At 38.7% G+C, this 27,138-nt stretch overlaps 1 protein-coding gene across 1 annotated transcript; it reads left to right on the top strand.

The window, feature by feature from the left end:
* The first annotated feature begins 965 nt into the window (after nt 1-965).
* On the top strand, nt 966-27,010 carry LOC130425613 (neurexophilin-1). Its single transcript, XM_056751917.1, has 2 exons — nt 966-1,390; nt 21,239-27,010. The coding sequence occupies exons 1-2, from the start codon at nt 1,337-1,339 to the stop codon at nt 22,028-22,030; spliced, it is 846 nt and encodes a 281-aa protein (XP_056607895.1). The 5' UTR covers nt 966-1,336; the 3' UTR covers nt 22,031-27,010.
* The last annotated feature ends 128 nt before the right edge of the window (nt 27,011-27,138 follow it).

Here is a 27,138-nt window from a genome sequence, read left to right as displayed (position 1 = left end):
TGGAAAATTATTATTTTTTAAATCATAGAACAGCGTAACCCAGTGGAATACCAGTGAGGGAACAACAAAGGACAGAGCAATAATGACATACAAAATGAGGGAAATTATCACCCTTGAGTCCCAAAAAGACACATTATGGCTCATAACAAAAGTATGGAAAGTGCTCTCAATCGGCTTTAGTGTAAGTAAACCAATTTCATGTTACACTCACAGGGCGAGGCACAGGATACCAGGCTATTTCAAATCAATAAAGCAAAACAAATCACATTTCAATACACACAGTAGGGCTCTCCCAGGGCCAATTACCAGTTATATGCAGAAGAGAATCCTTGGATAGCACAAAAAGAGCTGAATATCACAAAACAGATATCAATGCAGACTGTGGTGTCAAAGCAAACCGATACAAATAGCCTGTGTCTTATGCTCCGGTACCTCGGGCATCAGGGTTTGTAGCCTGTGATGTTCCAGCGTTATCACAACATAACTAGGCCATGTTCCTGGAAAAACATACCTATCAACCACTTCACCAGTCAACCAGTCCAAAACGTTTGACCTAACCTTTACTGTAAAGCAGACAGAGTAATTTTGGTAAAAGAAACAGCAAAGGATGTTGATCCAGGGAATCCCACACTTTTACACATACTAAGTTACTCATATACCAATTGATGCACTAATGATGATGTTTGTCACATGATGACTGGCTCAAGAGATAAGGAATGAGAGTGCTGATTAAAAAGACACTGACAGAGAGAGAGATAGAGAGAGAAGAGAGAGAGAGAGAGAGAGATGGGGGTGTATAGTAAGAAAAAGATAAAGACGGGGACTAGGGGCTCTGGCGAAAGGAAGAGAGAGAGAGAGAGAGAGAGAGAGAGAGAGAGAGAGAGAGAGAGAGAGACAGAGGGGGGTTTAAAACGTCAGTGCGTGAAGAAGCCCTGCTGCCAGTCTGCAACTACTGATACGTGCGACACTCGAAGAGTTTGCGCTCCCGTCAGGCTCGCGCACTGGAAAAATGACCATCACAAACAAATAAAAGGCGGATAATGGAGATGATTTAACTCAAAAGCCAACATTAAATGGAGTAAAGCGGACGCCTTCGTCTCCTCTTTCATCCCCGCGGATAGCAAAGATGAAGTGTTCCCTCAGTTTCCACGCACCTTTGGATGCCACGCGCTCCTGTTATCTCTTAAAGTAGCGAGTTTACCTTGACAGAAAGCAGGTGGGACTCCACTCACAGGAGAGTTTTGTCGGACATGGCACCGAGTCTTTGCTGTTTTGGATAAGGTACCAGGGAGCCGCGTCTTTTTGAACGGAAAGCCTGTAGAGGGAGACCGACGAGATGCGCTCCGACCACAGCTTCATTCTGCTGCTCCTCAACGGGACAGCGTGCTTGGTAAGCGGCTGACATGATTTAAAGGTCGATATTAAGTTTCAATAGACTACTGCGTTTATTCAACCGAACCGGGTGTTTGTAATCGGTTGAATGCGGCGCTTCAGGTGGCCATACCTGCCTGTCACCTGCGCGCCGAGGGGTGAACATAACTGTCTTACCGCCGTGTGCTCGAGTCGCCAACGGTCCACACCTGAGGGCGGGAGTTTAGGGCGCGAGATGTGGTTGGAATTGACTGTTCTTTAAACGTCACGGTTCGTAGAGAAATTGGAGGGAAGAATATACGGTTAAAAATAGACGTAATATAGGCGACCTGACTTTAAAAGACGGAATCAGTGACAGTCCCTGGTTGATTCCTGGCCCACAATCTCGGCATAAGACGTGCTCAAAGAGGGATCTTAAACATGATTTAAACTTTTAATTGTACTTTGGGCAGACCTATGACAAAAGCGTAGAAAAAATATATTATAGAAAATTATGACTTTATCGTGCTGTTGGCTTTCAGAACTCGATAAAGTGCGACTTATTAATTAGATGTTTTACCTTTGGGACGTTGCTAATAATAAAAATAAAATATTTTTTTTTAAGTAGCAATTTTTTTAGTGGGTTCCACTATTACTGAAAAATCTGAATAGGCACGTGCGACTTAGAAAGAAGAATTATCAACCGAAATAGTGTTTCAGGACTTGGCCAGAGGAAATTGTTCTTCTTGGCACTCTGTGAAGAGTCTTGCACCCACCTTGGTGTACTTACCGTATGATATTAATAAGTATATGCCAAGGGTTGTGTTTAGATCGGTTTTTTATCCACCTGCTGTGGGGGTGTTATAGCTTAACACCTGCAGTCTAAATTTAATATCCCTCTTGCAACCTCTGTGTTACAATTATCCGCTGTTTAGTTGGAATAATTCATGACTTTTTGACACATTTTAATCCCCTTGTATACTGCAGGGATACAAAATGCTGTCATTAAAGTGAACGGAATTTCATGTTCTTAAATGTAAGCAACAACGCAAACAAAACACAATTTATTTGTGGAGTTTAATTACACCCCGCAAAAGGACACGCAGATCCTCGCTGTAAAGCAAACTTGATTACTTGCGTTCGTCCGTTCAAGAATCATTCGGAAAGGGGCGGACAACTGAGAATGATGACAAATCTTCCCTAAGTTAATGACAAAACACCTACATGTAATGAACTGAAAGGGGCTGCCAGTGAGAGGAAATTTAATAGGTCACATTTACGTAAATCTGAAACCCAAGTTTGGATTTGATGGGGGTCAGCCTTATCATGGAAAACATACCAAGGACATTATCAATCAACCGGGCTTCCATAAAGAAATAATATATATTTTTGTGACGTAAACAACAGTCTCATTAAATAAAATCTTAGCATGGAAAGTGCTGTCAGTTACTTAATAACTTAAGATGCAAAACAGTCTCAAAGGAATTTGTGACATGGTCACGAACAGTAATCTATTAATTCAAGTTTACTGACACGGTTTTCCCCTTTTTCGTGTCATACAGCACGACTTTCAATCTAATGTATTTGAATACGCGGTATCTTTCATCTGTATATATAAATCAACACAATCTGGTGGGAATTCAAACCTATTTTACAAGGTGGCTCATTCGTGTGAATTCCTATTTCCTACGATCTCATTTTATGACTGGATTTATCTCCTTCGATGTTGGGTTTAGGGGCGGGGTTAGGGGAGCCATTAGCGTTTTTGCCACCTCGGGAAACTCGCGTTTTTAGCAAAAAATTTAGGGTTTGGGGTGAAGTCACATCCTAAAATATGTACGACTTCTCTTGATATCAGGTCATAAATATATAAATGTAAATACACACGCAGTCTGTGTATTGAAAGTTGTGCTAAGTGACATTAAAAGAAGGCCGCGCTCACTGACACGAAAAAATTAACACGAATTAATCAATTCCAAATTTGGTGTCTATGCCACCAACTGCCGTGAGACTGGGTCACAAGATACAGTATAACCATCATTTATATTAGGAAGACACTAATAATGTAATTATCCTATTCTGCTAACGGCATTTGGTCATTTATCTACCACAATACTTAAACCTGAGAGACAGCAAAACCCGAGAAAATGTCTTCACGCCTTAATTGGACATCATGAGTTATTCATTTGCCGCGGAACAGTGATAAATTACAGAGCAATCTGTGAATTATCCCTTATTAAACAACATTATGCAGAGATTATTAATAGACGTGTAGAGCACATTAATAATCAAATTTAATTTTCAGCCGCTTTATTGAAACTTAAGGGCCAGCTTTAATAAAGCCTTCAAGCATTTGTTCAGTTAAACTCTGAAGCTTTCAGCAAATGTGTGCACTAGCATGAGCTCACTGGATTTAGCAACACAGACTGATCAATTTATACTCATGAAAATGTGGCTTGTGAACATTAAAAATCTGTTCACATGCACACTTGCAAGTTATTATGGAGACAACTCATTTAAATGCAGGAGCAAATCCATCAATCATAATTTTTATTTGTGTACATAAAACAGGAGTCACTCCTGAAATCGTTTTGGTTGGGATACCGAAAAATCAAAAATGATCAATATATGTCCAGACCTGTTCATTAGTACAACCAGCAACTTTCATTCCTTTAAATAGTTTTACAGCATCGACCTACACAAATTAAACCTTTTCACTCTCTTTCTTTATTGCAATGATTTAAGTGATTCCTCCACAGAACAATGTCACGCAGTCAAGAGCTTATTGCAGGCAATTACCACGTTAAACGTATTTATGCTGATGATATTGGCCCAGCATCGTTCTCATTACGAGCTCATTAAATTAATACAGTTACAAGATGTAATTTTTCAGAGCCAGCAGTCCAGTTTCTACACAGTCATGAGGGAAACTAACGAAACACCAGCATTAAAATCAGACAAGCTTCAGTCCATCTGTGTATGCGCTCAGCTTTGGGTTCGCCAAACAGACATTGTAGGAGAAAACACCTGTTCAGAATAATGTGAGTGGAAAACACAAATATGAAAAACATATTTTTCCCAAGCCATTCAATTTGGAGGGAAAATTCTCAACTACAAGCTCAAGCACTTAAAGATGGCTGTTTTTAGGCTAAACAGAATATACCTGAAGCCATTCAGGAGAGTAAAATAGAGGGAACAGACTCTCCTGTTCATCGAGACCTCTCCTTCCTCTCACGCTCCGTTACCTTGTCTGGACAGATTTACCCCACAGGAACATTCTGAGAAATGTTTCTTTAACCCGCAGCTCAGCCTGAGAGTGAAAAGGGGCATGTTAGACACTCAGACAAATCAGTAACATAAAGACAAAAAAAAACAGTATTGAATTGGGGGTAAAACAAAAGTGTAGTGACAAAGCAATGCACAACACACTGTGATATATACACACAGACTTACTGAAGACTTAAGATTCATTAAACAGTCCTGTCTGCCTGTGTGGAATGTGTTGATTTTATGCATAAGCAGGGCCTGGTTGACTCCTGGGGCAGCCTGCGGAGGTCCTCCACACACCTCAATTCGTGAGACGGTATCGTTGGCATGACTGTCACGGGCAGGATTTCCCCCTTGGAGATAACAGTTCAAGCTAGAGAAATGCACAAGACAACTTCAGTGGAACTGCTTCTATGCAGAGATTATAAGCCCTCCTGTCAACACCGAAAATGGGGGTCATCCCCTTTAATTATATTGCTGTTAAATGACCTCACATAAATACTGCAGGAAAGTTTAATTGAGATGAACACAGAGGATTACGTTACCGATTTACATTTACATTGCACTACGCATAAACGGCAGGAGGTGATTCTGGGTGCAAGGGCCACGGCTGTAAGACAGAGACATCTACAGTAATAAAGAATATGAACACAGGCGTGTAAGTTTGGCCAACACAATGCAGTGCATTCTGGGTGTGGTTATCCCGTACATAACTTGCTTTACTGTGGTGGTAACATACCTTATTACTCAAGGGGGCGATAGAGTTTTCTCCAAAGGTGACAATATTCTAGATGTGTAATTATTCAGGTAGTTTTCTATAAGCATTTTGACTTGAATTATCTTGGTCAGCAAGTTTTCTTCAAACTTACAGTGAGAGAAAACTGATTTCAGATGCAGACATTTAATGCTTTGGCACCCCTTGCGGCAACATTGAGAATGCAGCACTTATTTGCATTGGGTTATGAGTTATGAGAACATATAAAAATCCAATAAATGTCAGAATATATAAAGTGGAATTTGAATAGCTGAAAGCTCTTGCATTTTTGTTTGCAACTATGTATTACATTACAATAATTTGATCTAATTAATAGAAGTTATAAATGTATATCGACTCGAGCTATTAGGGAAAGAATAGACAATTAGGTGCAAAATGTGCTAGAAATAAAATCGCAAAATTAGGAAAAAACAGTGTTAAGAAAATAAAATTGCTATTGTTATACCGTATGTGTTGCACATTTATATAGACACAAAATTAATTAATATACATTATAACGTGTTGACAAGTCAGCTCACAGGTCTGTTTTTCTTTTCCATGCCTTAAACAGTTAGCTACTTTCTTCCATTTGTAGTCTTTTATCTTACACATTTATAGTTTTATCAGTCATTTAATCAATAGACAGAACAATCAATTTTCATCTAAAGTGTCTGAACAGCTTGATCAATTATAACTGGAGGACAGATTTGTTGGTGTCTTATGAGGTTTTGGACTTCAAATAGTTTTTCCATTCAGAAACACATCTGAAGAGAGGGGCAAAGTTTCTTCATGGCCGCAGTGCCACATTCACTTATTTGAAGCGCAGACATCTGTCACCATCTGCGAAAGCAGACAGATGGTTATTGTACTACCAGAGCATTGCAATGACCTCATCAGGGTGTGACGAAGGCATCTGCTGACATCATTAGGGTGTGACATAGGCATCTGTAGGCGAAACCTTCAAGGCTGGATGCAAACAGAGTCATATTGCCTAAACTAAGGTTGCCTCCAAGATGTCAACTAATATTTCAATAATTCTTATCCTGCAATTTAAAAAAAGTTTGAAAGATAGTATTAAAAGGGGTATTTCAATCAAAAATGTTAATAGAATTGAATAATCCTCATATCATTCCAAACATGTATATAATTATTTTCTCTGTGGAACACAAAATAAAATATTTTGAGAAATGTTTGATTTTGTCAGTAATTGGGTCCAATTTTGGATTTTTACCAAAATTATTAAAAAAAAATCTTCTTCTGCAGAATAAAGAAAGTTTTGAATGACATGACAATGAGTAAATTATTTTTTTCAATTTGGGTGAAATATGTATTTTTGATGGACAATATTATTATACTTCACAGTATACAAATACAATGTGTGTTTTTTCTTTTTTTTGCCCTTTAAAATAAGGTACTTAACAACAGCATTTTCTTATTCATCCTGGTCATATGCTACCAGATGTAGTGATACAGTATGGCCCCTCCTGTATTAGTCAGGTTCTCCTAATGATGTGAAACATTGGCGTAACAGCACTAGATCGATCGCATTCATGGTGCTTCTCCTTTGAAATGTTATCACACCTAGAGTCTTATGGCAGCCAGACATTACTTAAAGCCAGACATCACTATCCTACTAGAGAATTTATCAAAGGAGTCGGTTTCCTACCATTCACCTGTCCTCTCTCTCTCTCTCTCTCTCTCTTTCTCTCTCTCTCTCTCTCTCTCACTCACTCTCTCTCTCTTCCTCTCCCTCTCAGTGTTTCAGGAATGATCCTAACAAGTGCAAATAGGGTCAAATAGATAAGATCAAAACTGCCTGTTAGAGCCTGTTCTATGGTGGTATGGAGAATCCCATTACTCTGTGCATCAGCTGTGCTCTCGAGCGTGGAAGACGGGAGGGAGGGGGAACAGATGTAGTTTAGTAAGGTGTTTGTGTAGATGAGATAGAATAAAATCTCTGCCATCAGATCTGTCCTGGACACCGAATTCATCTCTGACCTACCTCACATAACCTTGGAGGAGAAAACCCTTCAACCTGCCTCACCCCTACCTGATTCCCAGGTCACTATAATTCACCCAGCCCGGGACAAAAATCTCATGATTGGACCCTCAAATCCCTCAGCACACTCGTTTTCTTTCAGCCCTCTATCCTCCTATACCCCAAGTAAAAATTCACATACCGCAGATAAGACCGTACTGATTTGCAACCATGAGCACGTTCGCTGTGTCAATACGGCATAATGCAAAAATTTGATAGCCAATTCAGGTACAGCCATCTCTCGGTGAATACTAAATTAGCTCCGGGTCCAATGGACATTGCTAGTCTAAATCCAACCCAACCATGTTAGATGGTCAGCTCAGGTGGCCACGTAATAAAGGCAGTTAATGGAGCTGGCACGTACCTTGCCATCTGTTATCCAACAAGTAAACATAGATCAGTATTTGCATGAATAGGTTACAGTCATGTTTTGGAAGCATTAAACAAATTTGCAAACATTTGTATTGTTTTTTCATTCCCTTTTAAATTATAAAGCTTTCCTGTAGCTCAGTGGTAAGAGCATTACGTTAACGACGCAAGGTTGCGGGTTCGATCCCAAGGGATTGTACATATGTATTAATGTTTAGGATAATGCTGTGTCGCTTTGGATAAAAGTGTCTGCCAAATGCAGAAATGTAAATGTAATAAACTATTTAAAGTTCTAAAAATGTTTAGTGCCGTTCGATATGGCAGGGGCATACTGAACATTTGCACAGAGCCAGAAGAATAAAAATCTGTATTCCTGAGCCGTCTATTTGGACAAAGTAGTGGAGCAAGGAGCAGACGTATGTTTGTTTAGAAGCTGGGGCTGAGGTGGCGAGTGGGTGTAAGGGTCTGCATATTGGGCTCTTGTGACCCCCTTGAAGCTGGCATAAATTATTCATTTAGAGTCAAATGGCTTGTTTCTTGTGAAATTACCTTTACTCTCCCCTTTGTGTTCTCTGGCTCCCTTGTGTCTCTTGCCTTGGTGTGGAATAATTAGTTCTAAGGGCAGAGCCGTTTTCAGATTTTAATCATGTAACAGAAGGAGAAATCTCCCAGCGTGAGCGGACGGGGTCTGCAGAGAAGTAAACGTGTCGGCGAATACTCAGGAATCTGAGTGGGATCTGGGGCCTTTAATTAAAAATTGATGTCATATTAGAGATGGAGATTTCAATCCAAAGCCTGAGGAAACACAGAAGCACATAGCTCTTATTGAGAAAGAGAAACATAGAAAGTGAGAGAGAGAGATGCGTCGGGAAGGGGGGGCTAGTTTTCATTGCACCCTGTCTGGTTCCCTTCCTCTTCCTCAATTATGTGGAGTGATTTAGAAAATGAAAATCTCATCTCATATATTGTTTTCAGCATAATATTCAAACTTAATTTGACACGCAGGTTAACAGCACAGTGTATTTCGACTGGGAGCTAATACAGCATGTCTGTGTGTTTGGCACTTGGCACTCAACGGCACAGAGGAGGTTCTCTTAAGAAGTATAGTACTAAATTAAAGACATGTTGTCAGACTTATTGGCAGATTTTAGGATACTCTTGTCAGAGACCTTGATTCATTTTCTACCGTGCTCCTGGGAGATTTGTGAAGGGCATATGTCTTGTCAATGTCGTTCTTTCTCTCTAATAGGATTCATATGGTAGCAGAGGCTTGTATAGTCTTTCCTACTGGAAAAGTCCTTTATCTCTTAATCTTTGGCCTATAGTGGAAATGCAGTGGAATGTGGACCTACTGTATATTTTGCCTTTTAAGAAATAACTTCACGGCACATTACAATCATATGTTGATGGTAGAAAAATGGTAGAAAAATGGTAGAAAAATAAATAAATGTATAAAATAAGTTATACTGTAGTTTTATTACTGAAAGGCTGCTTTGCAAAATTGCAAAATTCAATGAAATTATAAAAAAATTAATTGAAAATATATTTAAGTTAGCAACATCTTTAAGGTAGATAACCGTACAAAATCGTGACCCAGACTGTAAAGTCCATGCTAAAATCCCAAAATCAAATTTGAAATAATGGGAATAAAAAATGTAATATCAACCATAAATTTCACTAGAATTTCGGCCCTACTCAGTCCATATTGAAGATAACAAGATTATATTTTACTCAATATTCTTTAAATTGTGTATGATGATTTCATGTAGAAAACAGTAAGTCACAAAAACGACTTCAGTTTTCACAGGCAGGGTCAGAATTGTAAAGCTGTTATATCACAGGACATAAAAACAAAACACCACATTTAAGAAAGACTTCAACCGCACTGTAGTCCATTTCCCCTTCAGACAGGTTTCAATTGACTGCAGTGCCTGTTTCTTTAAACAGCCAGGCAAAAAATATGTCCCTCTTTTTCCACTGCTATCAGTCTGAAACTTGGTAATAGTGTATCTGTCTGTTGTACTATTGCCAGGGGAGGTGTGATTCAAAGGGCTGGAGCTGTCTGCACGCTCTCAAACACTCGTTATGGAATATTTCAGCCCTGTGAGGCCACAAGGTTGCTGTTTTAAAAGGTTAGCCACAGCAGACTGCAATCCTACAGTTGATAGGAGCTTAATTTAAATCCATATTGAAAATTTCACTTCAAAGACAAGTTATTATATGCCAGGTGTTATTTTATTCTCTTGAACAGACTTCTCATAACAATATGAAAACAAGGACTCACATTTAATTAAAAAGTGCTTTAGTATTTCACAGCAAAAATGAAAATATATGCAGCACTGAGAAAATTAGAACCTCAAGCAATATTATTGTTAAGCAGGAAATGAAAAAGAATTCGAAAATGCATAGCCTTGTGTTTAGTCGTGTATAATAAAGACATAATTCCAACTGAATGAGGTGGACTCCATTGAAAAATTTCAATAAATGCACCTTTCACAAATTCGAGGCAACCTATCAGGCTGATAAACAAAATCACTTGTTGAAAGAATTGTTTTTTTCATATAACAATATTACTTAAAAATAAAACTATTTGCTAAACATTATTGCATCAGCATTTAATTTAATCAACACACTATTAGAGTCTGTAATTTACGATGGTTTTACCACATTAAGTTTAGGCTGATTTATAGTATGTTGTGCATAAGAATCAGGGCTGGGCGTAGGCGCCGCGGTTTAACCAAAAAATTATATAACAGTGTTTTCCAGATTTATAACGGTTTCCCGGTACATGGCGGTATTTTTTTACCCCATTTTCTACTGATTGAGAGAGGAAATAGTGCTGTTGATTGACTTAAAATGCCCTTTTATACTGTCACGGTATCAGTATCCCCCATCATAAAGGCAAAGTTTAGAATTCTTTAACAAGTGAATAGCAGGCAAAGGTAACTTTTTATAAATAATATTGAAGCAAATAAATAGAGACCAGTGCTCACAATTAACTTTTTTCCCTAGAAGCACTGGTTCCCCCAACTTCAAGAGTTAGTAGCATCCATCCAGAAATTAATAGTTTAAAACAAGATAGTAACGATTGTACCATTATAACATGCATGTGATGTCTGTTGTGTTTTACATAGTCACAATAGATTCATGGATCATATTTTTTAATCATAAAACAAAGGCTTAAATTAGATATGTGAGAGGAAAGCGCTCAGATCATGCCGTCAATCCTCATTACTGACACTTATTTCTCATCATAGCATATAGAGAAACTCACTCATGCATTAGACACACGCAAACATCCAAACGCCTCAGTTTAGTGCATGTTTATATAGAAAAATGATGATAATATAGTGCTGCGGCATAGAAAGACGCATTCTGTGTGAATGGCCGATCACATTGCAACAGTGAAAGGGACCCCACTGAAACTACTCCGCGTTCCGCACGTTGTTCAAGGGACATACACCGGTAATGCGGTATATTAAAAATCCATATCATTACAAAAATACACACCGGTATTCGGTATGAACTGGTATATCGCCCAGCCCTATTAAGAATAGTACAATAATTCTATGTTTATGAGATTATCCACAACCCTTCATTTTAGATGTACTCTAGTACTCATCATATACTATTCATCTACCCATATTCATACATATACTACATATTCTTGTTTTTTTGTGCCTGATCTTTGTGAAGTGACCTTTAGGTACCGTAGTCTGTGACGCCATCACCTTGTATTCAATTAGAAGATGACAGGAAAACCCTACCCCATAATTGAATGATTAAAGCTATTATTCAACAGCACTGTGGAATACTGTTCATCCTGGCACCAAGGACAGTCACAGATTCTCATAAGGGTAAATCAGTTGAATCACTGATATTCCCAGATGCTGTTGTTTGAGCACTGCCGAGTAAAATGGTTCTGTCGTCTCATTAATTGGCCTCAGTAGAGGAGTGTAACTGTCCCTTTAAGAGGCTCAGGTAGAATTTTGTGCCAGTCTCTATTTTTAATTGGCTGGGGTGAAACTGTGTACCTGTCTTTATAAATGCCTGTTCATTGCCTCTGGAGCTGACAGACCCATACCGGTCATCTCTCTGCTGTTCTCCAAACTGCCGGTATTGCTCTCTTTCTCCCACTCTCTTTTAGACTTGTCTATCTAAATCTGGCTTTAAATGTCGTGTGCATGCTCGCTTTTATTGTCCCTCTGGCGAAATTCCTGATGTACTTATTTACTGTGCAAAGTTTGGAATACATAAAGTAGATGACATACTTTATTTGCCCAACCAAAATACATTGTATGAAATACAGCCTTTGAAATATAGGCTTTAGCTACTTTTATTTAGAATACTGTATCGTGGAGAATTGACTGGCAATGATGTTGTTTATTTATTGTACTTTTCACTCAGGTACAAATATTTTTAGTTTTCACAACACTGTGCAGTATGCAATATGCTAGTATTCCGTTCCCATCCATCTAATTTCGTAACTTCCTACAGCTCATTCTTTACCCCAGTCCTCCAGCCTTGAAACAATGGAAATATGCTTTCTTCCCACCTTCCCTTTCTGTCGCCCGTAGAAGCACCTTAGGCCTGTGTGCAACAATTCTGAATGAGTCACAATTACACGACGGCAACTCATTTCTCCATCCTTACTGACAAACAGCAGACTGGAAAAACACAACCTAAACTTGCCAGCTGGCACAGTTTTATGATTATTCATAGTGTAGAACTTTAATCAGTTTCTGTGCTGAAAGCATTGTAACTTACTAAATTGTGTCATTTTTAACTTGGATTTGTTCCTGTTCCGGTTCAATCTATGTATAGATTTAGAGGTGTTACCCATTAACCCTGGGTTTTCGATTGGCAACATTATAGCAGATCCTGTAAAACCAAAACACTCCACAAGAAAACTGTTATTTAGAGGTTGCTTTAGGATGCTTAAAGGCCCAGTATATGAAATTTTTGCGATATCTAGCGGCAGTGGTGGAAAGAGTACTTAAAATTTGCACTTAAGTACAAGTACTGTTACATTGCTGAAATTGTACTCAATTACAAGTAAATTACTGCACATGGTGTTATAACCATTCGATGTGTTGTTCTGTCTGTCTATCATGAGCTCTGTTACCAGTTAAAACCATCTATCCACTTCCAACACTGTTCAATTATGTGTACTAGGCCCCACAATGCAGAAATTAATAAATAAGAGCCCCAAATACCGCATGCAAAAAAAAAACATTTGTAACCTAAATTGCATTGGATTAGCATTAACAGTCATATCTGTAGAGGAGCTGGCTGATCAATTACTCAACCTCAAGCCATCCAAGATGTATGTGACATTATTTCTTAGGTAGAACAATAAAGATTTTTACCTGGAGTTGTGGTCCATGGTTTTTCATGGTTCAGGTCTTTAAAAATTCAAATTACAGACAGAGGCAACATAAAAGTAATCCCTACGTCTTCTTTCGATGTAATGACTTCTTATTTACGCAAATCGATCAAACAGTGCATTTACAACATGAACGTTATTATTTACAACAGTGAACGTTATTTACAACATTATAACTGATAATGCACATTTTGCGAAACTGCTTTGCATGCATTCCAGTCCCACATGTTCCCTACTCATAAGGTCAGAGCACTTGATGTATAGAAACTTCTGAGAGAGATGGACAATTTTATCTCATGATATAGTCGTTTGGGTGAAACTTGGCGAACGGAGTGATACAGGAACTCAATATTTCTCCATATCTCAGACGAGTCTTCGTGTTGTGTCCCTTTCCAGTGACTTTCAAGTGCGCAAAACCGCCTTTTGATACGTGCATTGCCTGCCGAACACGTTCATTCTCCTTCATAAACTAAATTGGCGGCAGATGTCTTGAAATCTGCTTGATGCAAGTTTTCTTTGCGTGATAAGAGTGGATGGGGTCACGTGACGGGACTGATTATTCTCCTTAGCCAATCACGTGAAAATTAAACATATGAAGTAGCGACGACAATGTGAGGAAAAATAGCTGAGTGAAAGTACCAATACAGCAGTAAAACTGTATTTAAGTAAAAGAAAAGTACACTGTTCTTCTTTTGCATCAAAGAAACATTTTAATGCCCCTTTTTTAGGAGTGTAGTTTCTAAGCAAATATGAGACATTCTTGAAATCTCTCCTGACAGAGTCAAGGTGAAAAATATGATAACTGGACTCAGTTTCTTAAAAGTCTGAGCAGCAGTAGACTTTTATCATGTGCTAACTTTAATCTTGTTTATATATCTCGCTCTCAAGGAGAAACAGTTGAGATATTAAAGACACTTATTTGTTATGTTTCTTTCCTGTGGGACTTCACACAGCCCACGGGGGCTCGTCTCCGCTGGAGCTCACACACTTGCTCACTTTCTCTTCTCCCGCATTTTGCAACCTTCAGTTGTGTCCCACGGATCCCTCTTTCGCTCTTTTTCTGCACAGCTATTTGCCATCTGCTGCCTAAAGCAGTGCTCTTGTCATTTTTTGTTTTATCACCCTGCTAATCATCCCTTAGGTCTCCTTAAACACACCAACCGGCCAGACATTTACATTGCCAGCGGCAGTAAAGAGACTAAAGCAGACATCATGTCCTAGGAGTCAGAATTTTTCTTTCATTCAAATCCTCATTCATAAAAATGTCTGTTATACCTTTTCTTTTGATGTCAGTGGCAGTGAAGTATGATACTTATACATTTCTTATACTGTATTAAAGGTGCGTATGCAATTGTTTTGGGGACCAAAGGCAATATAATATACATAACTATGTCTTCAGTTGTGTATAAAGACCTAACATAATGAAGTGTTCTGTTTTTATTATCTTAGAATGAGCTAATTCTATCTACATACACCGCGGGTTCCCTTAAATGAAATTCACCACTTTGTTTCTAGCTCTAAACGGACAAACTGCTCTACAGAGCATGTTTTGTAGATATGTTATCTCCTTCGGCAAAGAAGCAAATACGTAATGACATCTTAGCCCTGTGTCAGCCACCGTAGTGCCTCGAAAGGGAGGAGTGGAGTGAGTGAGCTGTTGGTTGCAATTCACAACCTGACCACCAGATGTTGCTAGATTTCATACACTGTATCTTTAATGCCTTTCCTTTAAAACATGTCATTTCTTGTCGAGTTAGAATGACATATTATTCTTATTAGCAAAGCATCTCAATTTGTAATCTAAAGTTATGGAGAGTTATAAAGGCCACCATCACCACTGAAGATTTCTCAAAGGAAATTTGAGCTTTAAAAAGATTAAAAAATGCCATTAAAATGCTTCTTAATAAATAAAAATCCCAGATAACCAATATGAACTCTCAACAAGACCAAACGCGCAGCCAGTCTAAGCCTCCCGGCAATACAATGTTCAGACGCCCCATTAAGACAGCCTATTACAACCTTTTTATTCTGGTAGCCGCCACCTATTAATTTTTAAAACTATTAAAGCTATTTATGTTATATGTTCCCCAAACGTGTGCTACGAGGTCTGTTTCTTCAATTGCCTCTACCTTTAATCAATGATTTTCATATTTTTGCCTTATGTTATTCATAACGATATAGAGAGGACAGTAAAAATCACGAATAATATGAACCATTGTCAAACATTGGCCACCCACATGAACACCACAGCTCAACGTGCTGAAACAGCCCCAGCTGTTCTGTTTTAATTCTTTTATATTCTCTGCATCAGTGCCGATTATGTGTTAACATTTATTTTGGTGTCTAAATGTTTAGTCTCTGCCCTTTGTCCTTTGTATATCGATTCTGAGTTCTTTTCAGATAACTTAAAGCATGAATCATCGCCATACACTCATTAAACTACACATTTTCCTCTAAATCTTATGAACAAGTCACTAGCGTGTAAAGAACTCATACAAATGAATACTTAAGTAAATTGGATTTAGCACGCTCAACCCAACATCACATTGTTATTAAAGAGAATTCTCTCTCCTCTAATTGAGGCTCACAGCAGACCTATTTTTCTTCCTTATTGTCTTCCATTCTGTTTATAACATCTAGCCTTTACTTCTTTCTCAGTCTGTCGTAAGCCAAATGAAGGGTGAGCGAAGATTAGAGGCTGGTCAGTCTGGAGAACTGTTGCACTGCACACAGTACCAAAGCCTCCAGCTGTTTACTTCCTCATCCATGAGCGTTTGGTTTGGCAAAAAGACAATAATGTGTTATTCCACCCACGGTGTTTAGCATGGCTGTGCCGTCTCACTGCTCCCTTCAAGTGTTATGAGGAAACGAATGAAGTCAATACTGTATCGAGTCAACTGGGTGATGAAACGGTTGATTTAGTTACAGACCTTATTAATGAAAGGTGGAGTAATATCCATGTGGAGAAGTGGAGAAAATTACAGTGATACTGAGTGAATCGTGTTTTTAATTTCAGACTGAAGACAAAAAAAATCCAGTTCATCTCATTCAGAGATTCTTTCATTTGACACTAGATTCAGAGAGATTAAAATGTTCTTTCAGTCCTTTACTGCCTTATTCCTCAACAGAAATTCGAAATGAAGTTTCATTCAGTCGTGTCATTTAATCAATGAAAAAACGATGTTTTAAAAAAAAAGGGAATGATAATGTCAGTCTTTAAGTTTGACAGTCTCATGCATGGGTGGCTGCCATTGTTCATGCTCTTACTAACAGAGGTAAATACAGTATATATACAATAGATTAAAGTTATCAATAACAGATCACGGATATCAGTAAAGATACATGGTAGAGCTTTTTAAAAGAGAAATATTAACTTAAGTTAGCATTTTGTTTTAAAAGTTATGGATTGCAGCTTTGTCTTCATGCTGGTTTCCATGATGAAATACGCCCCTACTGGTGGATATGGAACTGCACCATTCTGCTGCCAAAATAATCTTAACTGACCACTCAATGAGACAAAACCTTCCAAGATGTCATGCAGCAGCCAAACTACCTCTGTTAAAATGAATTAGATGGTTAACAGATGTTTATCCACTTTAATTTATTAGATACATGCTCAATAACCTCCTAAATTTACATGCATGATTATGTTACAAATGTTTTGTGATGTTTCTTAAATCGTACCCTTTCTGTCTTGTTCTGCTTTCACCGATCTTTATAAGGTCAAGACTTTGTAGGAGAAAACCGTCCGTAGATCAATATAAGAAGTCAACCATCTTCAAGCATTTTAGGACTACAGGCAGAAAGAGAGAGAGAATGAAATTGAGATCAGGTTATATAGGAGCAGAGGGTAATGGGGCGGTTTGTCCTCCTCACCCCTTCTCTCTTGAGCAGCTTTAAATTCATCCTCCCTTCTGCTGGAAAAAGGAGAGAAAAAGAAAATGAGAGTGAAGTCTGAATAGATTAAAATCAATATGTCTACCTGCTTTTTATTTTTGTTCATTATTAATCTGGGACTGGGATGCTTCTCCAGGGACACATGGGAGAAATGGGGTTTGCATGCAGGCTCTCCAGCGTACCATTTCTGAGGAGGTTTGGGAGGCTGGAGGAACAAAAAGATGGAAAGAGAGATGAAGAATTTACACGTCCTGAAAAGAAGCAGATTGGAATGTGTGATCATTTCAGTTACAGTATAATCTATACAAAGTGTCTAAGAGTGTTTGTTCATCAACAGTTTAGCAATATAAGTCAATAAAGTAAGTTTGAGAAAGTTTATATGGTTACCGAGTGTTTGTTCATTTGATGACTTGTTAAAAATACACATTTGCAGACTTTTGGATTAGTTTATTACAATTTAAAAATGGTGTTTTGAATCGTGTTGGGGAAACTGTGGATAAATGGATTGATTAATTTGACATAGTTATCTGGATTTACTGCAGCCTTGAACGGAGAATCATTCGGTTGAGAAAGAGCTGAATATTGTTCATGCAGAGTGTTTACTGCTCGGAGGAAGACGAAAAGAAAAGCTTTTAGCACATTGCATCATTTAGCACAGGGACACAGAAATAAGGGCGTGCGTGCCATTTATAAGCAGTGGGGGTTTTAACCCAATATAGACTTTAAATAAAACGTAAATAAGATGTGCAAGTCCTACAACTAGAACTGAGAAAACTAGAGCTGTGAATTGTGACTGCTTTTAAAGAAGTTGCTGACCCACTGTAGTCAATTAGCACAAGGGAACTCATAATCAAAACTATAAAACCCATCAGTCATGCTGACAACAATTTACTGCTTGACTCTATAATATCAAATGTAATTCTCGTTTATTGAATAAATAACTTGACATCAAACTAGCACAACATTGTAGTTAAATCTATCTTAATCAAATACAACAGAGAGCCGAGTATTAAATGATAGGTGTTACGAAAGCTTTGAAACTCATAGGTTTAGTTTAATTTGACAATAAATGTATGCCACATATTGATCCCAGCAAAAATTGGAGCCGACAGTGTGCACAGGAAACAAAAGCTTGTCAAGACAGGTGTTTCTAGCAAGAATAATACAATTTAATATTTATGTCTTCAATTAGCCGGCATGACATTGATGCAAGACCCTCTCTCCATAGCTGCTGAGCAGATTAGAAGATCCGTACCAGAGCTAATGTAGAATTATTCAGTCTGCAAAGGCGTCACACGCTCGCCAAGACCAGATATTAATCCACACCTCCTTTCACAGAGACCTCTGAGCCACGAACGCGGAAAAGCTAAAAGAGAACAAAGCAAGATCCAAGAAAAGCAACTGAGAGCAAAAGAAGGAACATAAACAACCACAGAAAACTGAATTAGAAATCACATGTGACGCTAATCCGTACCGTATAAAATGTCTGTCTAATCACGATTGGAGAAAGGCACTTAGAGAAAAGTAAAATGAAAATCAGGCATGAGTAAGCCTGATTAAGTCAGAATAAGCCGGAATAAGACAAGATGAGATGGGCGTGAAGCCTCAGAGTGGGCTGAAGGATCAGGGTTGAGACAGGGCAGCATGCATTATGGAAGAGAAAGATCGTTAAGCTCGGTGGATAAGTCCTGCCCTGACAGTGAGAACATGCTCATATACACACACTTACACACTGTCTGAATATACATACTCATATAACTTGGCAGCAGGATCTCACACATGGGCTGACTCTTCAAACACAGACTTAGATTGCATGCATACGCTGTGCGGGTGGATAGGCATTTATTGTGGTCAGAATACACAACAATTTGGAATCACTAAGATACGAGGGCTGATTGAAGAGAACGTACATCTAACCTTTGTCTCAAAGCATATTCTTATTTGCATTTTTATTCAACTTCTCCATTAGATCTCCATTCACACTAAGTGTATCATGTAGTATTGCTCTACAAAAGAAGTTATGTCAAGTGAAGTGCAATTCACAAGTAGTCTGTTTTGATGGGTTGGTAACTTGAATTAATTTGCAAAGCATTTTTAAAGCACTTGTTTGTGAAGTGGAACTTTATTTGGAAATAAAACAGTGAGGGTTATAAAACGCTGAAACCATAAAATATGCTATAAACATCACAAAATCGGTTTAACGCATTTAAAACATTGAGCAGTGAATGGTTCACTTCCCATCAAAAAAATATTTACATGCAAAATTCAGGTGAAACCTGAGCAGCTATGTAAAACCAGCAAATTAAAGCAAACAAACGCTGTCCTCAAATCTAATGTACCACAGATTCAGAGAGATTCGGCACTTCACAGATTACATTTTTATGTCCCGGGAACAGATGGAGGTGAAGACAAAAGGTCATGTGACCATAGGTTGTGTTAGATGATGTCTGCTAACTTTAACACCATTGCCAGTGTTCACTAATGTTTTGGTTGTTTCCTAAGTCACCGTAACCTGCAAGGTCTCTACAACCCAAAAACCTGGAAATGATTCTGTATCTAGCTAAATCAGAGCTCTATTTCCTAGATATGAAAAGGAAGAGCGTCTTTTGGGGGGCTAAGGCTTTGAACCCGTCCGTGCGGATACGGTGCAGCTCAGGTCCATGGGATTCGAGAAACAGACCAAACAGAATTTACAGCCTATCAGATAATAAACAATACATCAAAGTAGCATTGTTGTCTGGCACTCCACAACACGCATACACACAAACAGGAGTCACTCAAGCTTCCCACTGGTAAAAGACAAGAGAGCTCTTCTTAGATTATGTGTATAAGGTGTATCAAATAGATCATTACCATCTACTAATTACCAGTTACACCCACTTTAGGGAGACATCTCATCCACCTCTACAACAGGGTGAAACTACTAAGACACACTCACAATGCACAAATGCAGAACATAAAAGAAGATATTTTGAAGAATGTAAGTAACCGTACAGCGGGATACACATTCAATTTTTTTGTATGGACATAAAACAAATGCAAGTCAAAGGGTATCGCTGTTGTTCGGTTACCAACATACTTCAAAATATCTTCTTTGTGTTCTGCAGAAGAAAGAAAGCCACACAGTATGTTGTGAAATTGTTGTGAACTATACCTTTAAGTATGCTATCATACATATATACAATTTTGACCAAATCCCTTTAAAGACAGCTCTCTGCATTTTTGGAACAGAGCTATCATGTTTGTTTCTTTTCCTAGCAGCATTGAGGTTTGAAATTTCGATGCATACTGTATTTCTCTCTTAGTCAAATTAGCTCTGGGAGTCATGTGAATCTCCTGTAAAAACAGATAAGCCATAAAGGGATCAAACCATTCCCATGCAATATCTAAAGCAATATAAAGAACAGTGAGCGTAGAGGACAGGTCAGACTGCACAGATTAATTTCTGTTGATAGGAAACTTATGTGGTTTGGACGTTGATGTGTTGCAGAGGGTGAATTTAATTGCTTGTGATGTTTTTCTTTTAGCAGTTTGTTATTTTTCTTTCCAATTGAGTCATGCCTTATTACAAGGCAAGTACTGTATTGGAATTGCTCCGCTTTTTATTACAGTGCACGAAAATAAGCGGCATATAGATATTTCCCCAAACATTTTATTTGTTTATATTGTATATCGTATTCTCCACAGCGTTCTGTAATACATTTATCTCAAACCACTCGGCGTACAAACTCCATTCAAATTTTGTTTGCAGATAATTTCAGCCATAAATGTGCTTTGCACATTTTTCATAACCATTACGAAATTTAAGATTAAGATTAATTTTGAAAGGCTCCCATTGACTTTAATATAATGTAAGTCTTTTAACATCTGAATGATGTCATTGTAATTTGTGTGTCATTGTAATGAATTGCAGTTGTACTTTTCTTATGCATTTACTTGTATACTGAATTGTGATTGGTCGACGCTTACTGTACATCTGTAAAAAGAGCAGAGCAAAACTAAAGGTTGCTAAAATTACTTTTTTCTGCATTTGCAAGCACTGGCTATTTCCTTCACAAAATGCAAAACTGGTTTCTGTTTAAATTCCTGTCTGTGTAACTTTAAATGTCAAATTTTCCATCCACTCTATTATACTGTCTCTTAGAGTCTCACTCCTGTTCCTGTTTTCTTTTCCCAGCTGGCTCTAGGACAGGAAGATACCCACTCCTCTTCCTATCCCTCATCTGCATCAAAGTCCTCCTCCTCTTCAGACTCCTCCAAAACTCTAGGGGTTTTGGGAACTCAGGGTTCTATTTCCCCCCTGAGCCGCTGGGTAATGCACAGCCGCGGCCGTGCCGCCAACACTTCGACGATGGAGCTGCCCTACCGCTCACCTGTTCCCTTTTCCAAACAGGAATTCTGGGAAATGTTGGGCAGCGACCTCCTTAAACCGGACGCGGACATGTCGGGGAGCTCCCGCGTCAAGCGCCGCCCCCCGATCGTCAAAACGGGCAAATTTAAAAAGATGTTCGGATGGGGCGACTTCTACTCAAACATCAAGACTGTGCGCCTCAATCTGCTCATCACGGGTAAAATCGTGGATCACGGGAACGGAACCTTCAGCGTGTACTTCCGTCACAATTCCACCGGCCAGGGGAACATCTCGGTCAGCCTGGTGCCACCGGTGAAGGCAGTGGAGTTTGACTTAGAGCGCCAGAGCGTTGTCTACCCTAAAGACTCCAAGATCTTCAACTGCCGTGTAGATTACGAGAAGGTAGACCGCAGCAAACGCACCTCGCTCTGCAATTACGACCCCTCCAAGACCTGCTTCCAGGAGCAGACACAAAGTCACGTGTCCTGGATCTGTTCCAAACCCTTTAAGGTCATTTGCATCTACATTTCATTCTACAGCACAGACTACCGGTTGGTGCAGAAAGTCTGCCCAGATTATAACTACCACAACGAAATGCCCTACCTACCCTCAGGGTAGAGCTGTGGGGGCGTTGAGGAGTTGAGGAGGGCTGGTCTGGGGAAAGGGGTTAGCATATAAATGAACAGTTTCATTATTGACAAAAGAAGAGATGGGATGCTGACCTATGGGACATATTTAAACAATATTAAATGAAAAGACTTGAGCTGTCATGGAAACGCCCCCTAATGACACGAACCTTCTCTGTGACCTGTAGTTATCACAGGTGGTTCTATAAAGGTGAATGTACAGTGTTGGATGTGCTGCAGTCAACGTTTCGAAGAACCTCTTAACCTGGCAAATGTGACCTGCAAAAACACATATATGCAAAACCAAATTGTCAGGCCCAGTTGAACAGTGTTTGCAGCTCAGGGTGGGAGGGGCCTCTACGTCAGCATGACTCTGTGATTGGCTGCCCTCATCAGTGCTCAGTGTTATAGACTTCTTATAAATACAAACATTCACACCCCTTAGATGATGAAAAACATACATGCTGGTTATCATAGTCAACTATGCAGTGGTGGAAGATGTTATCATTTTTTTTGCAGTAAGAATCGGATAAGATATCACCACACATACAATACACCGCATTGACACCGCTTTCCACCTTTATATATAAAAAACAGAAAATAATGACATGGAAAATGAGGTAGAAAGAAAGACCTTTGTGGTAGTGCTGCAGAGGCAGAATGCAAAAGTGCAAGAGCGAAATGACCAGATATGAAAATAAGATATGAGCCTCCCTTATATCATTGAGAAAGCGAGAGAAAACAGGCAGGGCAGAAAGCACTTTAATTAAAAAACTGTACAGAGAAGAAGAGATGTCGAGTCTGCATTGAGCCAATCTCTCCATTGTTTCCACTGTTACGAAAGCGCAGAAAAGAAGTTTTGTTTACTCAGGATTCGTGACTTAGCTGAACGCAGGTTTGCTTCGTCCTTGTCTGAATGTTTCCTCGCAGTCAGCCAGTTTATCTGTGACAAAAGAGAATTACTGTTCTGTTAATTTTGCATAATTTAATCACATTGCATTCTGAGATTAACCTGCTTCAGGTGATCTCTAGATCTAGGCTTTTACTTTAACCTTCAATGAGAATACAGCAAAAATACAATAACTACAATGAAATATTATTTAATTTCTGAGACCAAATGTTTAATAAAAAAGCAAATAACTCAAAACGGGAAAACAGAACATGTAAACTGAAGTTGTCAGGTGGCAACTGGGACAAAAGGAACAGAAAGAATGGAATGATGGGAGGTAAAAGACTGCAGTGGGTGTTATGACATCTACAGTGACAAGCAGGTGGGCATGACAAAATGGAAGAGAATATGAAAAAGAAATAGGTGACGCACACAAGATAACATATAACAAAACACAGATGAGAAAGGGAAAGAATGAATGTAAGAGAGTAAGTCGAGATACAAAAAAACCTGAAAAACAAACTCCCGATGCTAACTAGAGAAACATAAAAGCACAATACGGAACATCAAAGTGTCTCACAAATAGTTCAGGGAAAGCAGCGTTTTATCAGTCCATGAAAATTTTTTTTTGCCTGAAGTTAAATTCAGTACGATGAATAAACCCCTTTGGGGTTCTGTGCAATTTAGTGAGTAATGGAGATAGAAACATTCTTGTGGGTAGATCAGTTTATCCTTGTTCTTTAAAGACATACCATTTATTCCCCTATAATCTCTAAAATTGATTATTTTACATACAGGCTCATTACACAATTCCTACAAAGGCCTTTTTATTGTACCTCTGCTTTCCATCAGAGTCCTGTAACACTGACAAAAGCACCATTACACCACCATCATTGGGTCTCATTTAGTAAAATATGAAACTGAATTAAACTACTACAACTACTGACCTTATATTTCAGAGCAACACATTGTTAGGTAATAGCTGTTTCTGTACACAAAAGAACACTTGCATGTAAACCTAAGTAAATGAGACCTAATGTTTTAAGTCAGGGATACTGTACAGGGAGCCGGTTGTTATCGCTGAAATAATTGCATTATTTCGCAAAAACAGCCGGCTGATGGTACATTATCCCACTTATTACACGGCTACTTGACGCATTTGAAATGTGAATTTGAAATATTTAATTAGCTCATTTTTACCAAATGCACACCTTTCACGAGGAAAAGCCGTTCACTTTTGGTTTAAATGTTAGAAACGACGTTCAAATGTCACGAACAGGCAATTTGCATTTAATCATTTGTAAATATAATGTCATATATGTTATAAAAAGACATATTTATATTTAACTTGTCAAAAAAAATGTCCAAATGTTTAGCTGCATCCGGTTTACCGTGTGTTGAGAGGTTGTTATCTGGGAATAACGAACCTGCAAATCTCGCGACTGGCCAAATCAGAATCATGCATTCCAACAAGCCGTGTAATAAGAAGTGCTTCAGGTGTTATCAGCTAACTCAAGGTTTTAATGAATGATCTAGGAACGTTTGATCTGGAACGTTTGCTTTCTGTGTCACATCTAAAAAGTGTAACCCCATTTGTCCAGTCTGGTCATATGAAATTTGCTGTCAGATTCTCAGAGCACATACTGACACATGGAAATAAAGCACCGTCGGTGCTCCAGGTTTTGCCCAGTGCAGGGAGTCTGGTCTGCCCTGCTGCTGAACTGTGCAGTGGTCTCAAAGCTCTCTGCTCTCCTCCCCCTGAGGTGTCGATCTGGACTGAGCTTCCTAATCTCCTGCAGCTTAACTAAACTACTGTCTGGACCGGAGCACACACAGACACATCCTCCCTCCCTCCCTCCCTCCCTCACAGATGCGTGAAATTGCTTAAGTGGGATTCATTTGTTTGTTTTTGTTTCATTTCTTGTTTTTGTTTTACTCGTTTATTCTTTTGTTTGATCTATTTGTTGTGCTTCATTTTTTGTTTTGTTTCTCATTTTTGTTTTTCTTCGTTTTTTTCTATCCTTTTATCTTCCTTCCATCCACCCCTCTTTCTTATTCGCAAATCCTTAAGCACCTCAGCAAAAGATCAAATAATTTTCTTCCCCTCCTCATGGTAACACAATATTTAATTGAAGCCTCATAACCCCCTCACCTATAGCTAACATCAAAACATTAAGTGTTCTCCTGGCGCTCTACAAAGGGAGTTTGCTTATTAGTGCATGTGCGCTAAACTGCTGTTCAAAACAATGTTAAACAACTTACATGTTTTTTTACAAGGACGTGGCATTACAAATTAATGTTTTTTATTTCTATCAAGTAGCAGTATCATATCGAAAGCAACTTACACTCAAAGCTGGCTGCCAATCTGTTTATTCTTGTATAGAGTCCCGACAGGAATAGATACATTTCATTCAAGGGAAACGCCTCCAAAACAACTCAGAACTCTCCCTCTGACTGCAGAAAGAGGGATAAGACACTGTCACGCACTGCTGGGCGTTGCCAAGGCGAGGATAAAAGTGGAGGAACTCTTCAGTTGTCATAGCGACAGGGTCCTTGGCTGGCCTTTCGGGCTTGGACAGAGCATCGGACACCTGGTCGATCCTCAGAACCAGAACTGAGCAAGTGGGCTCTAAGCAGCAAACTGTGTGATGAAACATGTACTGAATAGACATATACCGCACATAAATATATAAATAAATGAATAAATATATATATACAGTATATATACAATAATCGAACTCTTGGGAATCCTATGAAGCTGTATTACATGTCAGACATACAGTGGACTTTTCTCTGATCTGAGGCTTATCTGTTTATTTCTCTATTTTTTACATTGTTTATTTTACGTGTGTGTCATATTGATATAGTGTATGGATGACAATGGTGGCATTTATTGTGGTTTACTGACATCTGACAAAAAAACTGAATAAATTAGAAGGAAAGCACTGAGCTTGGCTGCCGAGCTCAGAGGGCTGAAGTGACTGCCGTCTCATGTCTCGTCTTGTTTTGAATGGTGATTGACATAGCGGGTGACATGAGCATGACATGAAAGCCTATGTTATCTATCTATTTGCATTCTTGTACTCTGTGCCCGTGGCAAGAAACAGTGAAATAGGAGGCAATAGTCCACAGGGACACAGAGAGAGATAACAGAGTAACTGAAACATTGCATTCTATACAATAAACCTCACTTTACATACAGTACTATCAACATGAACTCAAATGTCTACTCCTCACTGTTTGTTTCTTTTTCATTCATCTGTTTTTTCTTCTTTTTGTTCATTCTGTTTTATTTCTCTGCCTTTTCTTCTATTCTATTTTTCTCTGTCTGTCTGTTTTTTCTTAAAAATATTTTTCTTTCCTTTCTTGCTTCATTTAATTTTTACTCTTTTCTTTCCCATTCATGTTTTCTTCTGTCCTCCACATTTCTTTACCTTCTATTATTTGTCTTTCTTTCATCTACTATACCTACTTTCCCGCTTTTCGTCTTACTTTCTCTATAGTTTTGCATCCATAATGTGCATTAAATCTGTCCAGAATCATCATTAAATTGGACTTTATATAGCATGCAGATGAGCTTAAACAGGCAAAGAATGATGTCGTCGTAAAGCAGATCAATTACAATCTTGTAGCTGACAGCGACCTCAGCCCCTCCCTTCATCACACCCCCCCCAGTCTTTTTGTTTCATCATCCCTCTTCCCAATCCAGTCTCTGGTGCAGCCTGCCTGAGGATAACCTTGCAGATAGTGATGAAGCTGCTCTAATTTAAGCTGCGCTCCCTCTCAACCCCACGGTAATAGTGTAATTCAAAGCAAACCGGTGGTGGTGCCCCACTGTACAGCGAGAGAGAATAAAACAGACAGAAAATGCAGATGAAAGAGTGTGAATGGTAAAAGTGAATAATAAAAGTTGATGATGGAGTTGAACAAAACTATTGGACAAAAAGACAGGGCTGTTAAACATGTCAACAAGCTAATCAAGTTAATAGATAATTGCCCTGTATATCGATGCTTATAATGACGGTTTCATTTGACGCACACGCCTGGCCCGAAGTAAACTTCCGGTCTGTGTTTGGTTATTGGTTTGGCTAATGTAACAATATATTTAATGTATATTTTTATTAATTTATATGAATATTGTATCTTATAATAATGTATTAACTTCAATTAAAAGAGTTATTTATCTTTGCGGAGGTCTAACAGAAGTAAAA

This window comes from Triplophysa dalaica, chromosome 7 (assembly GCF_015846415.1).
Source record: "Triplophysa dalaica isolate WHDGS20190420 chromosome 7, ASM1584641v1, whole genome shotgun sequence".
NCBI classification, from domain to species: domain Eukaryota; kingdom Metazoa; phylum Chordata; class Actinopteri; order Cypriniformes; family Nemacheilidae; genus Triplophysa; species Triplophysa dalaica.
This window is presented reverse-complemented; position numbering and strand designations above follow the sequence as displayed.

What these genes read in the sequence shown, in the direction of transcription:
- LOC130425613 (XM_056751917.1), top strand. Translation starts at nt 1,337, where the DNA reads ATGCGCTCCGACCACAGCTTCATTCTGCTGCTCCTCAACGGGACAGCG. An exon ending in TCAACGGGACAGCGTGCTTG is followed by an intron (nt 1,391 to 21,238) that starts GTAAGCGGCTGA and finishes TTCTTTTCCCAG; the next exon opens with CTGGCTCTAGGACAGGAAGA.